This window comes from Phalacrocorax aristotelis, chromosome W (genome assembly GCF_949628215.1).
Source record: "Phalacrocorax aristotelis chromosome W, bGulAri2.1, whole genome shotgun sequence".
In the NCBI taxonomy this organism is placed as follows: Eukaryota; Metazoa; Chordata; class Aves; order Suliformes; family Phalacrocoracidae; genus Phalacrocorax; species Phalacrocorax aristotelis.
Genome location: NC_134310.1, coordinates 17,027,709 through 17,055,486, shown reverse-complemented (window position 1 = coordinate 17,055,486; position 27,778 = coordinate 17,027,709). Strand labels below are relative to the sequence as shown.

At 43.4% G+C, this 27,778-nt stretch overlaps 1 protein-coding gene across 1 annotated transcript in view; it reads right to left on the bottom strand.

Moving 5' to 3' along the window:
- The window catches only part of LOC142049884 (protein mono-ADP-ribosyltransferase PARP8-like), a 192,896-nt gene extending 181,568 nt beyond the window's left edge, over positions 1-11,328 (bottom strand). Inside the window, 4 exon segments of the mRNA XM_075078047.1 lie at positions 9,880-9,934; positions 10,793-10,937; positions 10,939-11,004; positions 11,006-11,328. Of these exon segments, the coding sequence (XP_074934148.1) occupies positions 9,880-9,934; positions 10,793-10,937; positions 10,939-11,004; positions 11,006-11,074 (335 nt within the window). The 5' untranslated portion in view covers positions 11,075-11,328.
- Positions 11,329-27,778: the final 16,450 nt, after the last annotated feature.

The window sequence follows — 27,778 nt, the reverse complement described above, 5'->3', positions numbered from 1 at the left end:
ATGTTTTATGTATCCCGACATGCCTGAGAAGACAGTTTGGATCTTGGTAAAACTGGCCCAGATTTTAAGATGTAGATGTCTGAATCAGATTTCTGAATCTCTGTATTTAGGTTTCTCAGTACAATGGTCTCAGTAAACAGGGTGATAAGCACTTGCAGCTGCATTACTGCTTCCATTGATGCTTTCTCTGCAGTCTGGGGCACTGCTGTCTGAACGGTACTTCAAGCCATTGCAGTTATTCTTTGGTGTTTGATCCTTTTTCTTTTTTATTTCATTCTATAGGCTAATTGGTTTTGTTCTCTTTATACTGTCTAATTTTTTACATTAGTCTTCATATCTCTGTCTTTATTAAAGGCTCTGAGGATTAAGGCCTCTGTATTAGTGAAAGACACTGTTTTTAATCTCACATTAGCAGAAGACTGAAGTTTTCTGTTCATGTTTACTCTCATTCTCTAGATTTACTGGAAATACTTCATAATAGAATGTCTGATTGCAAAACTTATCATTTAGGTCATTTCCCATCTTCAGGATGCTTTCCAAATTTTGGTGATCATTTCGGTGGCTGAGTGTGTTAAACTGTACAGACAGAGTAAGGAATAAGGAAGGGATGAAGGGAGTACATCATCTCTGAAGTATTTTTATTGCAGATTTGCTGGTGGAGAAGCTGAGATAAGGCTGAACCTTCACTTTTTTGAAGTCAGCGAGAGTTTTGACAATTGAATTTCATGGAGCCAGTATTTCACTGTGTGTTTCAACAAGTATGTATCAATTTTGAGTGCCTTAGCGTGAATCTTACTTTACTGGTTTCTCAATGGTATTTACATGCTGGCCTCATAAAAGGTGCTTAGGTAGCCAAATCCCTTCTAAGATAACTAAATTTCTATAGAAATCCATGATAAAATGGACTTTTTTATACCTTTGTAAGTACAATGAATTATCTGAAACGGTGAATATGTACTGATGAGATTTCAAAGGGAATATAAACAGTTTAAGGGTCTAACTGCCCGTCCTGCACAAATTCTGTTGCCTAATTATTTTTTAAATTTGGACTATAAAGCCTTATTCTTCAAAACTGCTGATGCTTCCCACTGATTTCTGTTGGAGATGTAGAGATGCAGCATACATGAAAGGTAAATCAGTGTCTAGAACACTTTGTAGTTACTGATTGCCTTTTTAAAATGTGTGCATTTTTTCTTGCTGGGAGGCATATAGCAAGTCACTGTAACACAGCTAGGAATAGAACTACCTCTGCCTTTGCAAGAATACAGGGGCTTCCTAAGCCAGTGTTTCATCTGACATGTAATTATTTTCATTGGAAGACAGGGATCTAATTAAGACTAGTGGAGGGATTTTTTAATTGTAACTTTACAAGTTAAAATGGTATTCAAAATCTAACTACATGTTGGGGTAGGGTATTAAAATTATCTTTTGTTATTTGTTCTATAGTTTGCTTAGCATTTTCTGTAGGAATGTCTGCCAGACTATATTCAGGTATGGTTGTCTGAGTATAGTATGAAATTAATGTTCTGTGAGCAGTGATGCATCTAGAAGAATTCTTTGACCCAAGAACAGCCCATATATTTAAGAATTATTCCTTATTAGATGGGCTGTTACTGAATATGCCTAAATGCAAAAAAAAATAAAATTAGTGCAGTATGCTTTCCGTTGTATTCTGTATTGGGTTTGCATGCCAAGGTTTTGGTAGCAGGGGAGCTACAGGGGTGGCTTCTGTGAGAAGATGCCAGAAGCTTCTCCCATGTCCGATAGAGCCAATGCCAGCCAGCTCCAGGATGGACCCACCACTGGCCAAGGCCAAGCCAATCAGTGACAGTGGTAGAGCCTCTATGATAACATGTTTAAGGGGGGGAAAAAAAAACCAAACCTGTGCAACTGCAGCCGGAGAGAGGAGTGAGAATATGTCTAATTATTTTTTAAATTTGGACTATAAAGCCTTATTCTTCAAAACTGCTGATGCTTCCCACTGATTTCTGTTGGAGATGTAGAGATGTATTTAAAGAGTAAATCTTGCACACTCACAACACCTGAATGAACAGCTCACTTTATAAGAAATCTATTACCCTACCTATCACTTTCTCACAATGAAATTAAAAATTATTAAATTGATAAACAATCTGCCCCATATTTAGTGCCCACATTATGCACAAAGATGTGCTTCAGTAATAAAGTTCTAATTCTAAGCTTCCCAAACCAGGAAGCATCTCTGCAGTGTCAAGCAACTCTAATAATTTAGAAGTGTGAACACAGTGCATTAAAAAAAAAAAAAAAAAAGTACAATCTGAACATGAAATACAGTCCAAAGGGATTAACTGAGCTACAGAGGTAAAGGATTATTTATGATAATTCACACAATACAAATATGTTTGCAATTAAAGAGGTTCTTCCCTTCCAACATTTCAAGAAAAGTCCTGCAAATGCAAAATCTCCTTGAAGCATATTTATGCCCATCCAGTGATCATTTACACATATATTATTTACACAATATGATAGCTTAATACCACCTAAAGGTCAAATGTTGGAACAGGTCTATAAAATGAATAAAAAAATAATACTTCTCAGTTGGTTTCACTGTAACCTCTGTACTTGAACAAAAGCTAAGTCATGCCACTTTACTGTGGGAATACAAGTTAACTCCACTGAAGCTATGATAAATGTGCTCCAGATCAGGCCTATCTATTTGGCTTAATCTGCAGCGTGGTTATGTACCACCTAAATATTTGAGTAGTACTACCGTAAGAAGGGGCTGTGCAATCAATCCAAGCAACAGGGAAAAATCAGATTGTCAGAGAAGCTGGTCCCAAGAAGAAAAATCTCACACAGATAAACTTAACAGCTTAAAGAACAAACACAAATCTTAGGTCCTCATTGTAACTGAAATAATACTGGTACACTGACTTCCATGGACTTCCTCTGATTTACTAAGAATCTGGCTCTGAGTTTATAAATTAAGACCACTGATAAATGGACCTAATGGGCACTAGGGGCAACTACAGTATGCAGAGGAAAAGCCCCAGTGATGTTTAACTTGCTAGTATTGTAACCTTCCTTTATACAAGGGTAAGACAAAGAATCCTCCTTCTCAAACAGAAAATGTATTGTCTTCTTTCAGGGGTCTCTGCTCTTGTATCTAACCACTATGGCTAAAACAAAGCCATGCTACACACTGACCTAAAGGAACATATAAAGGAAATAACACATGAAAAAGTCTTAGTTCCAAGCATAGCTAGTGAGTGCTAAAGTACTGTAATCTTCCTTACACACCATTTCAACTCTTACTCATTTAAATCTGTTTCTTGGTTTGAACATCCATCCAGTGAACATCCACCCCTTTGCCCATTACTCAAAAGTAACTCTGAAGTAACAGGACATCCCTGTCAGCTGATACTCAAGTCTATGATCACAAGCTAATAGAGGTTTTGTCATTTAAGGACAATTCCTGAGTGCAATAGTAAAAAAAAAAATGGGGTCACCACTCAGGAAGTCCACAGATGCAGCAATGGTAGTAGGAAAAAAAAATGGTCAAATGCAAGAAAAAGATCCTCAGATAGCCTTGTACTCTCCTAAATTGATACCGCATACATGTCACCGTTGTTGACCCTCGTAGAGCCTGTACTGGTGTATTGGGTCTGGCTGAGAGAGAGTTTCCCCATAGCAGCCCTCATAGTGCTGTGCTTTTTATCAGTAGCTAGAAAGGTGTTGATAACACACTGGTGTTTTGGCTACTACTGAGCAGTGCTCCCACAGCATCAAGACTGTCTCTCCAACATTTCACCCCCTCACCCAGTAGGCTGGGGGTGGGCAAGAGGTTGGGAGGGGACATAGTCAGGACAGATGACCCAAACTGACCAAAGGGATATTCCATACCATATGAGGTCTGCTCAGCAATAAAAGCTAAGAGAAAGGAGGAGGAAGGGGGGGCATTCGTTATTATGACATTTGTCTTCCAGAGCAACTGCTACACGTACTGAAGCCCTGCTTCCCGGGAAGTGGCTGGACATCGCCTGCTGATGGGAAGTAGAGAACAAATCTTTTGTTTTCCTTTGCTTCCGCACGTGGCCTTTGCTTTTGCTTTATTAAACTGCTTTTATCTTGACCCATGAGGCTTTTTTCCATCTCATTTTCTCCCCCCCATCCTGCTGAGGAGGGGAGTGATAGAGTGGCTTGGTGGGCATCTGATGTCCAGCCAAGGTCAACCCACCACAGTCCTTTATGGCACCCAACCTGGGGCACGAGACAACAGCCGTTTTGTATTGAGTGTGCTATAGCTATGGTAGTTATTAAATGGCAAGCTCCTGTGTGGGTCGTGGAGTTTGTTGACTGCACTACTTATCTCTTTATTTTGCTGAGCTTGGGAACATGTTAATACAAATAATGGCTATGTGCTTTGCCCTGGCATTGATAGCCTTGCTGTGCTGGGGAAGCTATTTTGTGGAGAGGATGAGAGAATATGTCTCCCTATCCCTACCCTGGATTGATGTGGGTGGTTTTATTATGCAGGTTCCCAAGGTCCTTGTTCACCCTTACGTGAACTGTTTAATACTACTAATTAACACTGTTGGCTTATTGTCAGGTTTGTGGAATCTGGTATTGCCCTCGTATAAGAGTAGACAACTTTTGGGTGAGACATGTTAGAGCTTCAGTATGAACTGGAGTCAAAGGCAGCCAAGTGGTATGCCACAATTGACATTGCCAATGTGGGTTTTTTTTTCAATTCCTTTAGCAGCAGAATGCAGACTATAGTTTGCTTTCATGTGCAGGGGTGCCCAATAGACCTGGTATTGACTGCCCCAGGAGTGGAAGCACAGCCCCACCATTTGTCATGGACTAATTCAAACTGCACTGGAAAAGAGTGATGCCCCTGAACATATACAATATATGAGTGTCATCATTGTATGGGGCAACAAATCAGAAAGAGTATATAAGAAGAGAAAAAGAGTGATTCAGAATCTTCTGAAAGCTGTGGTTTTTTGCCATAAAAAGAAGCAAGGTCAAGGGACCTGCACAGGATATTCAGTTCTTGGTAACAGAATACCAGGATGGTTGTCATCACATCCCTATGGATGTGAACAACAAGATAGCAAATATGTCTCCACTAGCTAACAAGGAGGAAACAAGCCTTCCTAGGTGTTGTGGGATTCTGGAGAATGCATATTCCAGGTTATAGGCACCTTGTGAGCCCTCTCTATCGTGTAACCCAAAAGAACTATTTTGAGTGGGGCCTTAAGAAACAGCAAGCCTTTGAGCATATCAAATATGAGATAGCTCGTGTGGTAGCTCTTGAGCTTGTCTGGACAGGACCAGATGTGCAAAATGTACTCCACACTGCAGCTGGGGAGCATGGTCTCACCTGGAGCCTCTGGCAGAAAACATCAAGAGAAACCTGAGGTCGACCTCTAGGGCTTTGGAGCTGGGGGTACTGAGGATCAGAAGCCCACTACACCCCAACTGAAAAAAGGGATGCTAGCAGCATATGAGGGGGATCAAGCCACTTCAGAAGTTATTGGTACAGAAACACAGCTGCTCCTGGCACCGCAATTGCCTGTGCTAGACTGGATGTTCAAAGGAAACATCCCCTCTATGCATCACGCGAATAGTGCTACATGGAGTAACTGGGTAGCAACAAGCTCAACTGAGGAAACCCAACTGCCCAGGAATCCTGGAATCATAGAATCATTTAGGTTGGAAAAGACCCTTAAGGTCATCTAGTCCAACTGTTAACCTAGCATTGCCAAGTCCACCAATAAACCATGTCCCTAAGCACCACACCTACATGTCTTTTCAGTACCTCCAGGGATAGTGACTCAACAACTTCCCTGGGCAGCCTGTTCCAATGCTTGACATTGCTTTTGGTGAAGAAATTTTTTCCTAATATCCAATCTAAAACTCCCATGATGCAGCTTGAGGCTGTTTCCTCTTGTTCTATTGCTAGTGACCTGGGAGAAGAGAATGAAACCCATCTCGCTACAACCTCCTTTCAGGTAGTTGTAGAGAGCAATAAGGTCTCCCCTCAGCCTCCTCTTCTCCACGCTAAACAACCCCAGCTCCCTCAGCCACTCCTCATAAGACTTGGTCTCCAGACCCTTCCCCAGCTTCACTGCCCTTCTCTGGACACACTCCAGCAACACAATGTCCTTCTTGTAGTGAGGGGCCCAAAACTGAACACAGTATTCAAGGTGTGGCCTCACCAGTGCTGAGTACAGGGGCACAATCACTCCCCTACTCCTGCTGGCCACACTATTCCTGATACAAGCCAGGATGCTGCTGGCCTTCTTGGCTACCTGGGCACACTGCTGGATCATATTCAGCTGGCTTTCAACCAACATCCCCAGGTTCTTTTCTGCTGGGCAGCTTTCCAGCCACTCTTCCCCAAGCCTGTAGCGTTGCATGGGGTTATTGTGACCCGAGTGCAGGACCCGGCACTTGGCCTTGTTGAACCTCATACAATTGATCTTGGCCCATTGATCCAGCCTGTCCAGATCCTTCTGCAGATCCTTCCTACCTTCGAGCAGATCAACACTCCCGCCCAACTTGGTGCCATCTGCAAACTTACTGAAGGCACACTCGATCCCCTCATCCAGATCATTGATAAAGATATTAAACAAGACTGGCCCCAACACTGAGCCCTGGGGGACACCATTTGCGACCGGTCACCAACTGGATTTAGCTCCATTCACCACAACTCTCCGGGCTCGGCCATCCAGACATTTTTTTACCCAGCGAACAGTATACCTGTCTAAGCCATGAACCACCAGCTTCTCTAGGAGGATGCTGTGGGAAACTGCGCCAAAGGCTTTAATAAAGTCTAGGTAAACAACATGCACAGCCTTTCCCTCATCCACTAAGCAGGTCACCTTGTCATAGGAGATCAGGTTAGTCAAGCAGGACCTACCCATGCTGACTGGGCCTGATCACCTGGTTGTCCTGTACATGCTGCGGAAGAGAACATGGATGGGCCAGAAGGCAGAGATTTTCAAGCATCACCTGAGGAGGTGGCTCATGCCCAAGAGGCACCACCATATAATGAGTTATCAGAAGATGAAAGGCGTTATGCTCTGTTTACCAAGGGATCCTGTTGTGTTGAAGGAAACTGTCAGAAGTGGAAAGTTGCTGTGTGGAGTCCCACATGACAAGTCATTGAAGCCACTGAAGGAGAAGGTGAGTCAAGTCAGTTTGCAGAACTGAAAGCCATCCAACTAAGCCTAGAGACTGATGAATAAGAAAAGTGGCCAGTACTCTACCTGACTCATGGACGGTGGCAAATGCCCTGTGGGGGTGGCTACAGCAATGGAAGCAGACCAATTGGCAGCACAGAGGCAAACCTATCTGGGCTGCTGCATTGTGGCAGGACACTGTTACCTGGGTAGAAAGCATGGCTCTAAAGTTATGTTATGTAGATGCTCACATGACTAAAGGCCACACCACTGAAGACTGTCAAAACAATGAACAGATAGACAAGGCTGTCAAAATTGAAGTAGTTCAGGTGGACCTGGACTGGGAGCGTAAGGGTGAGCTATTTGTAGCTCGATGGACCAACGAAACATTGGGACATCTAGGGATAGATGCAACATACAGATGGGCTCATGATCGAGGGGTGGACCTGACCATGGAGGCCATCACACAGGTCACCCATGAATGTGAAACATGTGCCACAATCAAGCAAGTCACATGAGTAAAGTCTGCCTGGAATGCATACTGAAGCCCTACTTCCCAGGAAGTGGCTGGACATCGCCTGCTGATGGGAAGTAGAGAATAAATCTTTTGGTTTCCTGTGCTTCTGTACATGGCCTTTGCTTTATTAAACTGCCTTTATCTTGACCCAGGAAGTTTTTTCCATCTTATTTCCCTCCCCTCTCCCCTGCCCCACTGAGGAGGGGAGTGATAGAGTGTCCTTGGCATTCAGCCAAGGCCAACCCACCACATCTAGAGACCTGCCCGAATGCTGCACATGGTACAGCATAGCCGCTGCTCAGCAAGCACTGTCTCCAACAAGAAACCACTAATTCTTCTTTGATGTGAGAAAGAAAAGTTTGGCGCTTAATGTTCAAGGCTTAGGGTTTTCATTTTTTTTACTTCACAAGAAAGCTTACTACCACAAACTTGCCACTCAGTACACCACTGTATAGTAAGAATACCGTAAAACATCTTTCTAAATCAAAATACAACCAGAGAACATGAAACCCTTCTCTCAAAGGATGCCTTTTAAATGTCCTTAAAATGTCAAAAGGAAAATTTTACTATGCTCTAAGTAACAACCCACTTTCATCAGTTTCTCTAAGCATAACTTTTATTTCTCAATGCAGTTTGGATTTTCAAGATACTGAGACGAGTTTCCATTCAGTTTCCTTAAGCAAATGCTGACCTCAGTTAAAATTCAAGAGTGGGGGATGTAAGGCCATCTTCTGTCTCTCGTTGTAGAAGTGATAATGTTTTGTTTCAACATTTATAAACCAGTTTGCTTTACATCAGTTATGCCCTTAGGCTTTTAATTTTATTCAGCTTGGAAAATGGAAACAATAGACAGGTTTCACTTCCTGATTTCTTGCTGCAATATTTGGTTTAGAAAACAGTGCAAAGTAACTTTCAAATTTGATTGTTTTAATTACATGATAAATAATATTTCTGTTAGATAATTTTTACTGTATCAAGCCTTTCAAAACTGTCTTTTAAAACAAGGCCAAAACAAAATATATACTAAAACCCTAAATAAAAGAGTATACTACAAGCAACCTGAAAATATATCTGATTCTCAGCTACTGAGTAAACTGAACTATTCTACTCCACTGAAAATGACAGAAGTTATCTTTTCCTTTAATAGAAAGAGGCTGGGTAGTGGGGTGGGAAAGCATTTTTCTGAGCAGTCTCACAGCCTGAGGACCACCTGGGAACCTGGTCCTGCAGCCAGGCCCCAAAGCATGCACAGGAGAACCAATGGCTGTAGGAGCATTGCCTCCACTGAAAGGGTTCACTTGCAAAGAATACAACACTTTGATGTACCCCGGTAAAGAAAAACAGTCACCAAAGATATCAGATGAACTGTCTGAGAAAAAAATTAAAACAAAACAAAACAAAGCCCAAGACATCTTGCCAAGTCAAATAAAATTCAGCTAAAAGATAAGAGGACAACCTAGCATATACTGTAAATACCATATTAAGTAAAAGGTAACTAAGAGCCAGGGAAACAAGAAGGATGTGTATTCAAGCTTTTACGTATATTTCTTTTTGAAAACAGACAAACACATCAAACAGTGAAATATACTTTAAAAATGTGTATATGCACAATCCAGTTTATAACCAAAAGCTCATAACCACTTAGAAATAATATTTAAACTACCATTGAATAAAGCATTTTTCTAGTCTTAGAAGCTATACTGACATCTCACTTAATGTCTCAGTAGTTTAATTTGGTCAACTGCAGACAGTCTCACATCTGTAATGGGACTAAATATGGCTCTCATGCAAGAGAATAAGGTGCTGATGTGAAATTTGGCCTATTTGTTATTAAAAGCATAACTTTTCCCAGTTTTTTAAGATGAAATAATTTTATATTTCATATGTTGATGCCTTTGCTATGTTTCTGTTAAGTTTACATATGGCGGAAATTCTACATATACACATAAATTAAAAAAAGAGAAATGGTGTAGAGCCACAGAGCAGCACTCAGAGGAACAAGCCTCCATTAACAAGGATCACCTTTCCGATCACCTCCCTCCACACTTCCTCCTCAATTTATGTTTGTGAAAAGGCAGATGATTTATTGATCTTCCTTGCAAAAGGAAAGGAAACAAAAAAGCTTGCCATGGAATTGAACCACTGCACCTCACTGCCAGCAGGAAAGGGCGTCATTACTGTAAAAAAAAGTACCTTTTGGAGCCTCCAACATAGGTGAAGGTAAAGGTGGAGTCTGAGTACCTGAAATCTGAAATACAAAGAGCTGCGTTATTACAACTTGTCTTTATTTTGGCTGAAATAGCTGAGGTTTTGCAGACCAGAATTCTGCTACCGACACGGGGTAGTGGTGGTGGTGGTGGGGGTCGGCATGAATAAGAGGAAATGCAGTAACTCCCCCCACCAGCCCCTCGCAACAAGTGCCCGGTGCTATGGCAACGACAGGGATTTCCATTGTCAGAAAACGGCAACAGGCAGCCACAAACCGGGCTCCTGCGACGGCAAATCAACGCCGGCACCTCCATGTCCCCGCAAAGAAAGCGGCGAAACCCCGGGTTTTTTTTTCACGGAAATGGCTGGCCATGCCCCCAACCCTGAAGCCAGGCGGGCGTGGGGAGATAAAGGCAGGCACCGAGGACGGCAGGAGCCCGGCCGCCCGGAAAACAGCCGTATAGCGCCCGCCGGAGCAAAAAGCATCAGGGCTGCGCTCGGCTGGACACTCGACCCAGCAGCTGCGGGCTGCTCTAGGAAGCGATAGACACGCATACTCGCACACACCCGCCCGGTTTTGCGTGTGACCACTGCCACGCTCCCTGACTCGGGATGCCCCCACGCTTTCCCAGCTGGCGCCTGGTCTCATCTGCCCTCATAAGCCCTCGAAAGGAGAGAAGGAAGAGGAAGAAGGGGGCTGAGGGAAAGCACAAGCCGGCTCGGCGGCGGCTCCCGCTCCCGGGAACGGCGGCGAAGGGCACGGGCATAGCCCGGGCAGCCGCGCCGCGGCGGGGGCGGGAGCGGGGTCTGGGGCGGGAGCCGGGGTCTGGGACGGGCGGGCGGCGGCGGCAGCAGCAGCCTCCGCGCCGCCAACCTGGTGCCCGGGAGAGAAACTCACCTGCAAACAGGCAGTCCTTCTCCGCCTTGCACTTTTGGATCACAACGTCAATATCCTTCTGAATCCTCTCTTGTCTTGAACACATCCCCATGAAATAAATCCCAGGGGGAAAAAAAAAATCAGCCTTTATTTCCACCCCACCCCCCCGCGCTGCCAGTTTTAATATTCAGTCCGAAAGACGGACCTTGGGGCTGACGAGCAGGAGCCTCCCCGGCGGCCCGGAGGGACCCGCTCGGCCGGATGGAGGACAGAGGAGGAAGGCGGCGGGAGCCAATATTGCATACCCAGAAGTGCCCGCCCAGACGTGCCGTCGCTGACGACGAACGGCAATTTCCTCACAACAGATCCAGCGGAGGCTGGGGGCGGCGACACGGGATTCCCCCACCACCACCACCACCACCACCTCCTCTAGGTTTTTGGGGGTTGGTTGGCTGCTTTGGTCTATTTTTGGAAGGAAAAAAAAATAAAGGGGGGTGGGACAAGCCGTCCCGACCGCTCACATCCCTGCTCCTCCCGCCAGCAGCGGCGATCGCCACGCAGTAGCAGCGCGGAGAGCCGGAGGCGGCGCCCGCACACGGTCTCTGGCGGCGCAGCGGGGCCAGCGCTGCTGCAGCGACGCCGAGCCGCAGACCCTCCCCTCGCTCTCGGCCTAGCACGTACGGCCCCCGCCGGCTCCCCGGGCGGAGGCAGCGCGGGGGAATCATAGAATCATTAAGGTTGGAAAAGACCTCTAAGATCATCAAGTCCAACCATCAACCCAACACCACCATGCCCCCTAAAACATGTCCTGCAGTGCCATGTCTACACTGTTTTTTGAACACCTCCAGGGATGGTGAGTCCACCACCTCTCTGGGCAGCCTGTTCCAATGCCTGACCACTCTTGCAGTAAAGAAATTTTTGCTAATATCCAATCTAAACCTCCCCTGATGAAGCTTGAGGCCATTTCCTCTTGTCCTATCAGTAGTAACTTGGGAGAATAGACCAACACTCACCTCACTACAATCTCCTTTCAGGCAGTTGTAGAAAGAGCTAAAGTCTCCCCTCAGCCTCCTCTTCTCCAAACTAAACAACCCCAGTTCCCTCAGTTGCTCCTCATAAGACTTGGTCCATCGATCCAGCCTGTCCAGATCCCTCTGTAGAGCCTTCCTACCCTCAAGCAGATCAACACTCCCACCCAAGTTGGCGTCATCTGTAAACTAAATCCCCTCATCCAGATCATTGATAAAGATATTAAACAAGACTGGCCCCAACACTGAGCCCTGGGGGACACTACTTGTGACCGTCTGCCAACTGGATTTAGCTCTGTTCACAACTCTCTCGGCTCAGCCATCCAGCCAGTTATTTATCCTGCGAAGAGTACAGCTGTCTAAGCCATGAGCCTCCAGCTTCTCTAGGAGGGTGCTGTGGAAAACAGTGTCAAAGGCTTTGCTAAAGTCCAGGCAGACAACATCCACAGCCTTTCCCTCATCCACTAGGTGAGTCACCTGGTCATTGAAGGAGATGAAGTTGGTCAGGCAGGACCTGCCTTTCATGAAGCCATGCTGGCTGGGCCTGATCCCCTGGTTGTCCTGCACATGCCTGGCAAGCTCACTCAAGATGTATCACTCCATAATCTTCCCCAATAACGAGGTCAGGCTGACAGGCCTGTAGTTCCCTGAATACTCCTTCTGGCCCTTCTTGTAGATGGACGTCACATTGGCAAGCCTCCAGTCGTCTGGGACCTCCCCTGTTAACCAGGACTACTGGTAAATGATGGAGAGTGGCTTGGCGAGCTCCTCCGCCAGCTCTGTCAGTACTCTCAGGTGGATCCCATCCGCCCCCATAGACTTGTGAGTGTCCAGGTGGAGCAGCAGGTTTTAAACTGCTTCCTCCTGGATTATGGGGGGTTTATTCTGCTCCCCGTCCCTGCCTTTCAGCTCAGGGGGCTGAATACCCTGGGGAAGGAAGAGGTGGATGCACAGAGCCGTGTGGGCAGCCTGTGAGGCAGCAGCTCGATGGCCCCGGCCCCGCTGCCGGCCCTCGCCCCCCTCGCCTCCTCCCCCTCCCCCGGCCCCGGCCATAGGCTTTCACCTCCTCCTGAGCAGCGGAGAAATGCAAATATAAGTGATCTAGGCGGCGGGGCGGCTCCCAGGCCGGCACGGGGAAGGAAGCGGGCAGCGCCATGCTGCGCAAGGCCGGCTGCAGCGTGGCACAGGGGCGAGGACACTTCCCGGACGGGCAGGGCTCCACGGGGCCCCACAACGGGGGCCGCTCGCCCTTTGTCCTGGAGGGACACCGTCTGGCTCCCAGCGGGGTGGACGCTCAGAACAGCACCCTGCGGCTCTCCTCTCCGCAGCTTCCCTTCCGCCTGCGCCCGCGCCCTTCCGCCACTGAGGGCGGGCATCGGCAAGCAGCACCCCGGTTCCACCGTGGGCAGCATTTCTCTGCCTGGCCATTCCCCGGGCAGGAAAATCGGACCGCCCACCCTTACCAGAGTGCCATCCCCTGCCTGTCTGCGTCCGTCGTATCGACGGGGATGCGTGCCCATTGAAACAATAAAAAGAGAATTAGCGTGTTTATAATCCGTCTCTAACTACCGGGATTTTTAATCACGTTCCTCTCCCGTCAGTCTTAAGCAAACCTGTCTCTCAAAGCTAAGGGCTTCAGAGAGGACTCGGGATGTCGGTAGGTGTCAGCACTAATCCAGTCTAGAGGTTTTGGGCGCTAATGCAATACAAGTAATAATTGTAATATAACTCGGAAGGAATGGTCAAGTCTGCAAAACCAAATATTTTTCATTGGCCAAAGAGCAAAGGGGATAATTAATAAAAAAATAAACGGATGTGAACACAGTGGAAACAGATTTGATTAAAAATTTTCAAAAAAATATTAATAAAATTAATTTTTTATGTATTCACCCAGCTCTAAACAGCTCCCATGGATTATTCATTATTGACCCCAGTAGTTTTAGTGTTTTTTCATTAAACAAGTCTGTATTGTTGATTCCAAACACGGGAGAAACACAATCATCATTTTGTTATTTGCTCTTAAGTGGAAATAGCTAAAAAAGTGAGGTTAAGAAGATTCCATATTTACTCCTACCTTGAAAAGACTTCATGTCTGAAGGAGGGAACAGAAGGGAAATTATAAGAAAGAGCATGTAGTGTTTAAAGACAACAAAAATCCATCATGTGATATAACTTTCTGCCTCTAGGAAAATAATTTATCTCTGAAGCAAGATTTCCAGACTACTTTTCAGTGCTGTTCACTAAATTATCTTCTACTGCAGCAAGACTTTTCCAAGGTAGGATACAGAACTTGTCACTGTAGTCAGAAATACAGTGTAATACAGTAAAACTGTCATTCTGTCAAGGTATGCTAGCTTGGTCAACGAGTGATGCTTTTCTAGAGTTTTTTCTAGCTATTCAAGCTGGACATCAGCAGCTATGCTTGCTACCTTCCCCTTAATTATAGTTAGAAGATGTAATCAGAACTTGATTTATTCTGGTGGGATTTTGGTCCTGAACCTTGTAGTGAAAGGTCTCTGTTATCCCTCCCATGTGGATCAGGAAGGGGGGAAGGTTATTAGATATACAGGATATTTATGCTGACAATTCGTCTCACAGCTTATTCTGACCACAGGGTTCTTTTCAGTGTCATGTCAGTTAACACAATTCTTGATTGCCTTTTTAAGCCTTAGACTATTTTTATAGACTTAGTAACAGTGAATTAAAAAGTCATCCACAAAGAAATACTACTGTCTTCAGGAAAACTAATATGGTTGGTATCTGGTTTCACAGCATCAACTGAATAGAACAAGACTTCTGGAAATATGGTTGGTTATTTATTATCATTTATTGTATGTGGCTGTTAACTTTCTAGATTCTTAGCCAATTCAGCCCTTGATTTATCTGATGACTCTAGTACTGTTATAGCAGGAATGGTTGATTTTGGTGAAGAAAAGCTAGATTATATATTGAGGTTATTCTGTTGATTAAAATACTGATAATGGAAGTGTTAGAAAAATCAAGGTGAATCTTTAGAGTTAAGAGTTGATCCTTAAATTTGTACAGATTGATAAGCTGCTGACATTGCTGATATCCAAGTACCCTGTTATTGCAACAGTGTCTGTATGCGTGCTGTAACCCCTATAATGATGTAAATTATACCACCCTCTTGAAGAAACTTTCTGAAGAGTTTTACAAGTAATTTCATGAACACTAGGGCAGTTGGTCTTGGAAGTAATGGTCTTGGCTCAAGGGAATTCAATGTCTGTCTTTCCAATTGCTTTCTTAGTCTTGAAAATCAGCTCATGTCATTTCTAGTTCTGTCTCAAGTTCAGCTCAGCTCAGTTAGATTGTACTGAACTGATTGCCCCAATTAAGTAAAAAAGAAACAAAAGTAACTTTTATATTTGTATTCCTGAGATCTTGATAACATTTACAGAGGTGCAAATCAGGTGAAAAAAAATTGAAAACTGGAGTTACATGATTATAAAATTTATATGAGAAGATTGGCTAAAAATGTAATGGGCAAACTATCTAAAGAGATAGAAACAACACAGTGAATGTGTTTCAATAATGTGTGAGCAGTGACTGAGAAAGTTATTGAGGAAATGCACAGATCAGCCAATTTCTGCTCATTCTGGTCAGCCAATTTCTGCCTCCTTTAGGCTAAGCAGATTTTTTTCATTTTATGCAGAGAAAAAAAAAAACTTTTTGCACCTATTAGTAAAGCTGTTAGAAATGTTTCAGTAAGCATCAGGACACCCTGTTCTGTCCCAAAGTATTTTCTTTATATGTTTCTAAACATGTTTCTCTTACATATAAGCACACATTAGAAGTCTTAAGAAAAATAAAAAATATGTAGACTTGCCATTGAAGGGAATATACAGAACTCAGGGCAATGAGATAATTTGGCAGATATCCTATATTTCTAATATGGGAGAGCATTCAAAAGGGCAGAGAGAGGGAACAGAATCCAAACTCCTCCAAAACAAAAAAAACTTCCATCGACCCTCCAAAACAATTAAAAAATCCTGTCTCCACTTTTACATGCTCCAGACAAAACTCTAGTACAAAACAAACTAAAACTCTGCTTTTTCTCCATTTTCAAGCACTATTTGCCAGTCAGCAATACAGCAAAGCTCATTGATGTCTGTAGACAGTGAGCTTTCAGAGGTGGAACATTTAAAGGATCAATACCATTCCACTCTTACAGCATAAAGCACAATGCTACCCTTCCATTAAGCTTCCTCAAAATGGCACAGTCATTTCTAAATGACACTGTGGCATTAAAGTCTGAAAACATAAGCACTAAGTTGTGAGAGATGTAGGAGCAATACTTAGTTGCGCCTGTTGTCTGAAAAGCGGATTTATCACCCGGTGTACAATGAGTCAATAATCACACACTCAGGAGAGACATTGCTTATTTATTTCAGGGTTGCACAAGCCTGGGTGCTCAGTGGTTTTCCAGAAATCAAGCACACCAAACCAAGAAACTACAGGGTATTTATACAGTTAAATGCATTAGTAATCAGCTAATATTCACACCCCCAACTAATCATTGGTTAGTCTCTTTCTTACTTCATCTTAAAGGTACAGCTCCTTTTAAATTCACTACGCATGCTCAGAGAGTAAGGAGCTTATTTGAGTAGTGGGCTTTCTGACCCATGGGCATGATTTTTAATATTATAATGAGAATAGTTCACCCAAAGGACACTTAGTTCTTACCAAGTTGGCAACATAGATAAAACATCTGATTAGTTGTTCTTTCTAATTGCCCTGGAATGTCCTTGGTTAAAAGATACTGACTTCATAGTTTCTCACCCAGCTGAGGTGAGAGTTTTCCCTTTTATCAGTTTCTCAGCCCTTCTTCAAGGATACTGAATGTTCTTCGTTGTTCTCTTACAATCATGTCCCCCCTTTTTGAGTCTTGAGATGTGTTTAACACGTCCAAGTCTCAAACCATTTCTTTATATCTCCTCAGGGTACACTGAATAAGACAAGAGGTTATGATTATTAGTACAATCAATAAGATGACCACAAACAGTTGCTTTAGCCATCCTAAGTTGGGAAGCCATGAGGTTAACCAAGAAAGATCCAATCCTTCCCTTCCATAAACTCTCTCAATCGTTGTATTTTCTTTTCTAGTAGATGTGAATTAGCTGAGAGATTGAAACAACACATTCCTTTAAATTCCTCACAACCGTGATTGTGTCTCAACAATAAATAGTCAATAGCTGCCTGGTTTTCTAAGGTGGCTTCTCAGATTTGTGTCATTTGTGTCTGACTGAATTGATGACCTTTGCAATGCCTTACCGCCACTTCTTTTGGTTTCTGCACATCTTCCAGAAGTTGAAGAATTTCTTCTTTATGCTTTATCGATGATCCTTGGGCTGATAGCAGTCCTCTTTCCTTCCAAATAGCTCCATGAGCATGGATCACACCAAATGCATATTTGGAATCGGTCCAAATATTTACCCTTTGTCCTTCTGCCATTCGCAGAGCCTGCTTCGATGCCACCAATACTGCTTTCTGTGCTGAGGTGTTTGCAGGCAGTGTCCCTGACTCCAGTACCTTGGTGGTGGTAACGACAGCATATCTGGCCATTCGCTTCCCTTCTTGCACAAAGCTGCTTCCATCTGTAAAAAATTCCAGATTAGGATTTTCCAGAGGTTCATCTTTCAGGTCCGGTCTGCTGGAATAGACTTGTTCAATAGTTAGTAGGCAATCATGTTCTAAAATTTCCCATCGGATTTTCTGCTGACAAGACCATTGCTGGATTAACAGTTGCTGTGGCTTTTAATTCTACATCATCTTGTTCCAATAAGACAACCTGATATTTCAGCATTCTGCTGGGGGATAACCAATGACCCCCCTTTTGCTCTAAGACAGTTATTACCATGTGTGGTACATATACCACCATTTTTTGACCCATGGTCAGTTTTCGAGCTTCTTGGATCAGCAATACTGTTACTGCCACAGCACGCAAACATCCCAGCCATCCTTTAATCACATTATCAAGTTGTTTGGGAAAGTATCCCACCGGCCGCCTCCAGGGTCCCAACCATTGTGCCAGCACTCCAAGGGCCAGATGTTGCCTTTCATGTACAAACAACTCAAAAGGTTTGGTCAGATCAGGTAAACCCAATGCAGGGGCCCTCATTAGTGCCTTTTTAAATTCTTTGAATGATTTCTGACACTCAGGTGTCCAAGTCAACTACCGATCTTAAAGCTTCATATAGTGACTTCACATACAGTCCATAGTTCAGAATCCAGAGTCAACACCATCCAATCATCCCCAGAAAAGCTCTCAGTTCCTTCAGGCTGCTAGGTTCGGGAATTTGACAAATGGCTTCTTTCCTTTCATTTCCTAATTGTCTTTGTCCTTGAGATATCTCAAATCCCAAATAAATCACTGCTTCTTTTCCTATTTGGGCTTTGTTTCTGGAAACTGTATCCTCCTTGGCCCAGAAAATTTAATGAGCTGATAGTAATTTCAAAACATTTTTCTTTACTTTCTGCCGCTATCAGAATGTCATCCACATACTGTAACAACGTGCCTCTCCCTTGGTTCTGTTTTTTCCATATCTCTAATTCTTTTTCCAGCTGATTCCCAAATATCGTAGGGCTATTTTTAAATCCTTGTGGAAGTACAGTCCATGTTAGCTGCATCTTTCATCCTGTGGCAGGGCTTTCCCATTCAAAAGCAAATATGCTTTGGCTTTTTATATCCAGAGGTATGCAAAAGAAGGCATCCTTTAAATCTAGTACAGTAAACCATTTATGTTCCTCTTTTAAATAGGTCAGTAAAGTGTATGGATTAGCCACTACTGGGTGTATATCTTGGACTATCTGATTTATATCCCTTAAATCCTGAACTAGTCGATATTCCTTGCCTCCAGATTTCCTTACTGGCAATATGAGAGTATTATATTCTGATTCACAATCCACCAAAAGCCCATATTTTGAAAATTTTGTGATTAACCCCTCTAATCCTTTTCAAGCCTCCCACTTAATAGGATATTGTTTTTGTCTTACTGGCTTGGCTCCAGGTTTTAACGTTACTTTTACCGGCTCTGCCAATTTAAGTCATCCCGAAACTCCACTCGTCCAAACCAAAGGAATTACTGCATTTTCCACTTCTTCAGGAATCTGTTCCTCCCTGGAGGAATCCTGTAACATAAACACTCTCACCTCTATGGCTTTTGATTCTGGTATTAGTAATTTAATCTCTCCATCTTTAAAAGTTATTTGTGCATCAAATTTACTCAATAGATCTCATCTAACAGAGGTAGTGGACATTCAGGCATATACAGAAACTGGTGAGTTACCCACTGTTTCCCCAATTTAAACTTTAATGGCTCTAAGAAAGGCCAATTTTCTTTTTGCCCTGTCGCAGCAACAACATCTACTGATTTATGACTAAATTTCCCTTTACATGTATTCAATACCGAATAAGTGGCCCCCACATCTACCAAGAATTCTATTTCGTCATTCCCTAGCTACAATGTAACCAGGGGTTCAGCTTGGGTTGATTCCCCCAGTCTCCTTCATGCCAGGCTACTTCAAGCATTTTACCCAAATCTCTAGGTTTGGGTCCTTCCAGTTTCTGAAGTTTCTTTCTAATATCTGGGGCCGATTGACCCATGAATATAGAGGCCAATTGTATTGCTTCTTCTGTTTTTTTCTGGGTCCAAATTAGTATATTTTCTGGCAGTCACCTTCAGTCTTTCCATAAAGGCTGAAGGGGACTCATTTAATTCTTGTCTCACTTCAAAAATTTTTGACCAACTAATTGCTTTTGGCATTGCATGTCTTACACCAAATAAAATCCACCTCTGATATCTAGTCAACATTTCCCTGGGTCCCAGTTGATTAGGGTCCCACTCAGGATTTGTAGATGGAAATTCTGGTCAACTGTCCCCTGTAAATCCCCATTAGCATAGTGCTCCCTCCACCTGCCTTCTGGCTGTATTCAATACCATATTCTTGTCAGTTTCATCAAGCAAAGTATCCAATATCACAAGTAGAACAACACTTTTTCAAGTTCTCACCTGTGCTGGTTTTGGCTGAGAAGGGGTTAATTCTCCTCACTGTGGGGGGTCGGCTACCTTTCCAGCTTCCCGTGCTCTGCCGCGTGGTGTGGCGGGGGGGCTGGGAGGGGCAGGGCCATGGTGGGGGCGGCTGACCCCTACTGGCCAATGGCAGGTTCATTCCATACCATGTGACACCATGACCAGTATATTAAGGAGGGGCAGTTTGCGGCTCGGGAGCCGAACGGTGTTGGGTCGGTGGGTGGTGAGCAGCTGTGTTGCGTGCAGTTTGTTTCCATGGTAATTCCCCTCCCCCCCCCCCCCCCGGAGTTTTGCGCCTCTCGTTCTCCTTTCCATTGCATTTCTGTTGTTGTTTCTTTTAATTTTAATTATTAAACTGTTCTTATCCCAACCCACGAGCGTTACCCTTCTGATTCTCTCCCCCATCTACCTGTGGGGGAGTGAGCGAGCGACTGTGTGGGGCTGAGCTGCCAGCTAAACCACAACATCACCACATTTTCCTCCTTTCAAAACCATTGCCGTAGAATTTTGGGGATATATCCCACGCTCTTTCTGCCATTCTGGATGATTCCGCAGTGTAAAGAACAAGTCAACATATGCCACTTCCTCCCATTTATTTTCCCTTTTTACAAAACAACATTAATTGCAAGATGGTATCATATTGCAATGTCCCATTTTCTGGCCACTTCTCCCCACCTTCCAATCGATACACTGGCCACCAATGATTGCAATATTCAGTTAGTTGTTTCTGAAACAAAGGATCACCTCACAGATCTTTCTAATGTCTCAAGATACATCCCAAAGGTGTTCTTTGTGGGACAGTTTTCTTACTCGGAAATGTACCCATTCTCCCAAAACACTAGTGGGTGTGATTGTGTTGAAGCACTGTTGAAGCTCCCTCTGGGATTCCAGCCCCCTGCGGAAATCCCAACCTCCTTGCACCTGTGGGGTCTCTAACCCTTTGTCCTTGCCCGGGACCCTAGCCCAACCCTGCAAGGCTTTCGCTGCGCCTTATAGGCAGGCGTTACCTGTGGGGACTCTAACCCCTTGGGGACCCTAACCCCGTAGAGGTACCTCTCAGCCCAACTCTGCGTAGCTTTTGCCGCATTTTATAAGCAGGCTGGTGGGACTCGAACACATGTTCCATTACCCCCTTAAAATAATGCCTTATTACCTTTCCAGGGGACTTCCTTGGAATTCTTTGGTCCAGGGATCAGAAGTTCTCCCCAGTAATCCCTCGGTGCTGGCTGGAGGTCCCGTGATCCCACGGATCCATTGAAATTCACAAGCGGAGTCCCATCTGGGTGGCCAAAACTGTCACTGAAATAGTGAATAAACCCTGTAACATCAATGTACTGTTAAAAGGCAGGCATTCTTTATTTGCAGCGCTGGATGCATGGGGGATCGCTCCTCCTAACATGCACACTGTCAGATCTAATTGTGCCGGTTAAGTACATGTTCTATATAGATATTAATTAGTTTTCTGATAAAAGATATACATATTCATCATATACAAATGTCATTTGCACATGCCTCTTGGTGTCTCCGGGTGGTCATCAGGGGTCTCTGGATGAAGGATATACTCTTCCTCACTGTGTCTGCTAGTTAACCCTTGCTTTTGCGCAAACTCAGTTCTGAGATTACGTCTGTACTGTCCTTGAGGGATGGTCTGTTCTGGTTTAGCGTTTGCTCTGCAGTTCCTTATCTTTATAGTTCTGTACATCTGCTTTTCTTAAGGTCAAATGTCATCGTAACTTTGTTTAGGTGCTTCTTATCTTGAAGCCTTTCTGACTCCCCCCCAAAGCAACAAGTTTTAGTCATTGTGCAGGCTGTTCCTGTTAAGGCTACCTCATTATCCTGGCTAAGTTTTGGCTCCGGGCCCCAGCATTTGTTGAGCTACACTAGATTGCATTAGTAACGCCCAACCATTTATTCCCTGAATCATTGCTACCTAAAAATGAGGCTTTAATCCTTAAAACAGAGGTTTGGACCCTAAAAGTAAGGGCTTGGGACCTAAAAATTAGGCTTTGAGCCTTAAAAGAGGGGTTCTGACAGAAACACATTTTCTATTGTTTCATTCACATTAATGATTAACTAATGACTAAAATACAGATCAAAGAATACACTGATTTGTGTACTCCATGTCCCCAGACTTAATGTCCAGTTGGATAGAGTTGTACAAGGAGTACAGCAACATCCATGGTTGGTTAATTCCCTCACCCTGGTTACAGGCCCAGGCATAACTTATGGTCACTATTCTTTTACAAGTCAGAGTGTTATTTCGAAAAGCAGGTTCGTTCGCCTGGTGCGCAAAACACCAAACTACACACAGAGTGGAGGTATTTTATTCAAGTCATTTTTGTGCAAAGATTGACGCTAGGTGATAACCCACAAAGCTAGCACACCGCACCAAGAAACTACAAGGCATTTATACAGTTAAATATGTCAATCACAGCTAATATTCACATGCCTCAGCTAATAATTGGTTAATTTCTTTCTCCCTTGGATGTAACAGTACAGCTCACTTTTAATTTACCACGCATGCTCATAGATTAAGGGATTTACTATAGGAGGGGTGGTTCCTGGCCTATGGGCCTGATTCTTAGTATTATAATGAGGATATTTCCCCTACTGGGCACTTTCTTTCAGTTCTTATCTACATCCCAATTAGTTTTTCTCCTTGACTATATACTTTATCACCCCGTTCTCAGCGTCTTCTGAGGCGGGATGTTTGCTTTGATCAGCCTCTCAGCTCTCCTCAAGGATATAGTCATAAAACAAGTGCTTCCCTATCTCTCACTTCCTGTCTCTGGCTGTCAAATTCTGTTTTGCCAGGTGTCCTGGTTTCAGCTGGGATAGAGTTAAATTTCTTCATAGTAGCTAGTATGGGACTATGTTTTGGATTTTTGCTGGAAACAGCAGTGATAATGTGGAGATGTTTTAGTTGTTGCTAAGTAGCACTTACACTGGTCAAGGACTTTTTCAGCTGCCCGTGCTCTGCTGGGTGCACAAGAAGCTGGGAGGGGACACAGCAGGACAGCTGACCCAAACTGGCCAATGGGATATTCCATACCATAGGACGTCATGCTCAGTATATAAAGCTGGGGAAGAAGAAGGAAGGGGGGACATTGGGTGTGATGGTGGCTGTCTTCCCAAGTAACTGCTACGCGGGATGGAGCCCTGCTTTCCTGGAGATGGCTGAACACCTGCCTGCCCATGGGAAGTAGTGAATGAATTCCTTGTTTTGCTTTGCTTCTGTGCGCAGCTTTTGCTTTACCTATTAAACGGTCCTTATCTCAACCCATGAGTTGCCTCACTTTTACTCTTCCAATTCTCTCCCCTGTCCCACCAGGGGGGAGTGAGCGAGTGGCTGCGTGGTGCTTGGTTGCTGACTGGGGCTAAACCACGACACCAGGCTCGCATAGTTCATTGTTATGGCTTTAGCGGACAGTTCCAAAAATTCAGTTTTCTTACGGATATCAAGAGGGGGTTGTAATTGTGTCAAATTGTCACATTTTGAAGTGAAATTTACAAAGGTAACAAAATTCTTAGGAGGGAGCATCCTTTATGAGCTAACTTCTAGCATTCCTCTTTACTTCTAGTGGTTCTTCACAGGCTGTAGAGGCTGCTATAGGTTACATTTATTTCAAATGCTTTGAGCATGGTATAATTCTTTTGGGAACTCATATCAAACATGAACTGTACATCTCTCCTGCTGAATTCCCAGATCCAATACTAAAGGAGGATCTATTGGTTACCTCTCAGGCTAGTAATTCCCATAGATTTTTATTTCTGTCCCATTGTGGCAACATAATTTGTGAATCACTTTTTCCCATTCAAATTATCAGAACACCTACAACAATCAACCATTTCATTATTAGTTTCACAAATAATTTTCCGATATCATACAAAACTAGTTTCTCTAGATACAATCTTATTCAAATAATTAAATACTGGATATGATTTTATATTTAATTTCAAGGGTCTCTTTGGTGCAGAAGTCTACAGAGGTGCAGATGTTTTCTTTACTCTAGTTTAATGGATCCAGGACTCAATTCCCTGGAGCTTTACTGCAGTATTTGTAGTCAGCAGCACCTGGTAAGGTCCTTTCCACTTCTTTGCAAGTGGTTCGTCTTTCCATGTCCGTAGATATACTGAATCTCTGGGCTTGAAGGGGTGCACTGGTGAATCCAAAGGCACAGGAGCTTTAACCAGAATATACCTATGGAGAGAGTTAATAACCTTGCCCAGAGAAATTAAGTAGTCCCTTAAAATCTGATCGCTATTCAGGTGCATCTGATTGTCTTTCCCTGTTAAGTTTACAACATAGGGTCTCCCATATATTATTTCAAATGGCCTAACATTTTCTTGCATCTGCAGTGTTATTCTGGATTCTAAGTAATGCCAAGGGCAAAACCTCGGTCCATTTCATTTGGGTTTCCTGACATAACTTTCTAATTTGCTGTTTAATTTGTTTGATTCATCCTTTCTACTTTCCCACTAGACTGTGGTCTCCATGGAGTGTGCAAATCCCATTTAATCTGCAAAAATTTTGAAACTTCTCGGATAATTTCTGCTACAAAATGAGGTCCCCTGTCTAAAGAAAATCCCTCAGGGACTCCAAATCTAGGTATTATTTCCTTTAAAAGCACTTTTACTACCTCTCTGGCTTTGTTGGTGCAACATGGGAAAGCCTCTGGCCAGTCTGAAAAGGTATCAACAATTACCAATAAATACTTATATCCTTTAAATTTTTGTAATTCTGAAAAATCAACTTGCCAATAACTCTCAGGTACGGAACCTCTTTTTACCTCTCCTGGTAAGGGTCTCTCTTGAATTTTTGGTTTGTTTCTTAAACAGGTCTCACACCCTTTTGTAATACCTTTGGCAATTTTTAGCATATTAATGCCTATTGCATATGTTTTTATCATTTCTACCAGCGCATCAGCTCCCATGTGAGTGGCACCATGTGTTTTCTTCATAAGTTCTCTCATTATTTGAGGGGTAACTACACATTGTCCCTCTGGACATGGTGGTGGATTCACCATCCCTGAAGGTGTTCAAAACACGTGTAGACATGGCACTTCAGGGCATGGTTTAGGAAGCATGGTGGTGTTGGGTTGATGGTTGGACTTGATGATCTTAGAGGTCTTTTCCAACCTTAATGATTCTATGATTCTATAATTCTGTAAAAACACACTAGCATGGTGGGCTTATCATGATTTAAAAGTGAATTTCACTGTGAATAAAGCATCTTAACTGATTTTTTGAGTGCGTTAGCATTGGTCCATTGATAAAAAGCCATAGCTTTTAAATAAAGCATGCCAGTTAAAATAGAATTAATAACATGACTTAAAATACTGCTTAATAGTTAATAAAAGCTTTAAATTTTTTTGCATGATAAAAACTGATGTAATGACTTAGATTACAATATGGAACTTAAACTATCATCTGTCCAATCCACCATAAGGTTTTAAAAATTATTTTAAGCCTTCTCATCTAGCTGGGGGCAGGGAACCTTCAGCTAACATATTTTAATGTTACATATTATATTTGCTTTTTTATGGAATAGCAGTGGAGGGGAAGAAAAAGCATTGAAATGATGTACCAGAGAACCAAGGCTTTTTTTTAAGTGTTGAAATTTCCAAAGTGATTGTATTTTTTTTCTTCAAAAAATATGTCATATTAAACAGCAGTATTAGTCACCTCAAACAAAGCAAATGGATGTACAAGTACTACACACAGATGTGTGGGTTGCTACGACAGTGACCTCTAACTTTCCACCAAAGACCAAGTACTCACCCTTCCAGGTGTCACTGAACCGCACAATAGCTAAGCCTATGGCTGCTGGCATTATAAACGCCCTCAGCAATGTTCAATAAATAACGCAGAGTCCCAAATGATGCCACAATTTATTGTAACTCAGCATTACACTTTATAATGATGGTTTTAACTTGTTCTTGTTTTTCCTCCTTCACTAATGTCACCTCATCTTTCAGTCTCATTTCTCCTATTACCTGGCAAATTTCTCAATTGCTGAGCAAATGCATGGTTAAAAAAAACCTTAAAAAAAACTTCCTCTGTTGCTTATATCCAGATTGCAATTTCTTAATTGCAAATAGTCATGCCAGAAAGTACTCAAACTGTAAAATACTTACCTTGCTAAGACTATTCCATTTAGTCAATTTTCTGCAACAATAAATATGATTCATCATGTCACCATCTGTTATCAGGTACTGATGCATTCCTGCTACAACAACCTCCATTATAGCCAACCTGTGCACAATCTTAACTAAGAATTTGTAATCCAAAATTAAAAGGAACTGCCAAGTACTCTTAGTTTAGCTGAAATTCATAGGGTGGGAAGCATTCAATATCTTGCAAGATTGGCTCTTAGAAACTGAGAACTAATTCCATCGGTAGATCATGTCTCATACTGCAAGTGGTGGGGTACTGTTTTGACCTCTGAACTAACTCTAAATGAGAGGTCAAGAAAGAGGGAAAATGAGCACATGCAGGGTTTCATGCTGCTACAATTACCCTGTTTCCTGTACCCAAGCAAACTCATTTAGTGTTTGCTCAGCTATTCCTGCACAACCAACTGTGTTTAACCCCACAGACGTAACTGATTTGGGTGCCTGCATTTTTTCCCTTCAGAAGATTGGGACCAGTGGTTAAAGCAATGTTCAGTCAGTCTTCTTAAACCAAAGCACTCTTTAATCTTAAAGAACTAAACATAAAAGAAAGTGACATTTACAGTAATTAATGAGTGTATGCAACTGTCTCATCTAACTCTTACCAAAAGCATTCCAAGTTTGCATACAACAGCCTAACTTTCAAGACTTCATACGGATGTCTTCCTTAGTTGCTTTCACAGAATCACAGGTTGGAAGGGACCTCAGGGATCATCTAATCCAACCTTTCTAGGAAGAGCGCAGTCTAGACAAGATGGCCCAGCACCCTGTCCAGACGACTCTTAAAGATGTCCAAAGTGGCAGAGTCAACCACTTCCCTGGGGAGATTATGCCAATGGTTGACTGTCCTCACTGTGAAAAATTTCCCACTGGTGTCCAATTGGAATCTCCCCAAGAGCAACTTGTGTCTGTTCCCCCTTGTCCTATCCATGTGACTCCGTGTAAAAAGGGAGTCTCCATCTTCTCTGTAGCTACCCCTTAAGTACTGGTACATGGTGATGAGATCCCCTCTGAGCCTCCTTTTCTCAAGGCTGAACAAACCCAGTTCTCCCAGCCTATCCTCATACGGCAGGCTTCCCAGTCCTTTGACCATCTTGGTGGCCCTTCTCTGGACCCCTTCCAGCCTGTCCACATCCTTTTTGTAGAGCGGGGACCAGAACTGGACACAGTACTCCAGGTGTGGCCTGACAAGCGCTGAGTAGAGTGGGATGATGACTTCTTTATCTCTGCTGGCGATGCCCTTGTTGATGCAACCCAGCATCCTGTTGGCCTTCTTGGCTGCAGCAGCACACTGTTCACTCATGTTGAGCTTTCTGTCCACCAGGACCCCCAGGTCCCTTTCCACAAAGCTGCTCTCCAGCCAGGTGGGTCCCAGTCTGTACTGCACTCCTGGATTATGTTTTCCCAGGTGCATGACCTTACACTTGTCCTTGTTGAACTTCATAAGGTTCTTGCTGGCCCACTCTTCCAGCCTATCCAGATCTTCCCGCAGAGCAGCTCTCCCTTCTGGAGTGCCTACTTCCCCACTCAATTTGGTGCCATCAGTAAACGTCATCAGGCTACACTTGATGCCGTTATCCAGATCACTTATGAAGATATTTAATAACATTGGGCCCAGTATCGATCCCTGGGGGACCCCACTTGTGACAGTTTGCCACTTGGAAAAAGAGCTATTTACTACCACCCTTTGGGTGTGGCCTGTCAGCCAGTTCCCCACCCACTGCACAGGCCACTTGTCTAGGCCATAACGCATTA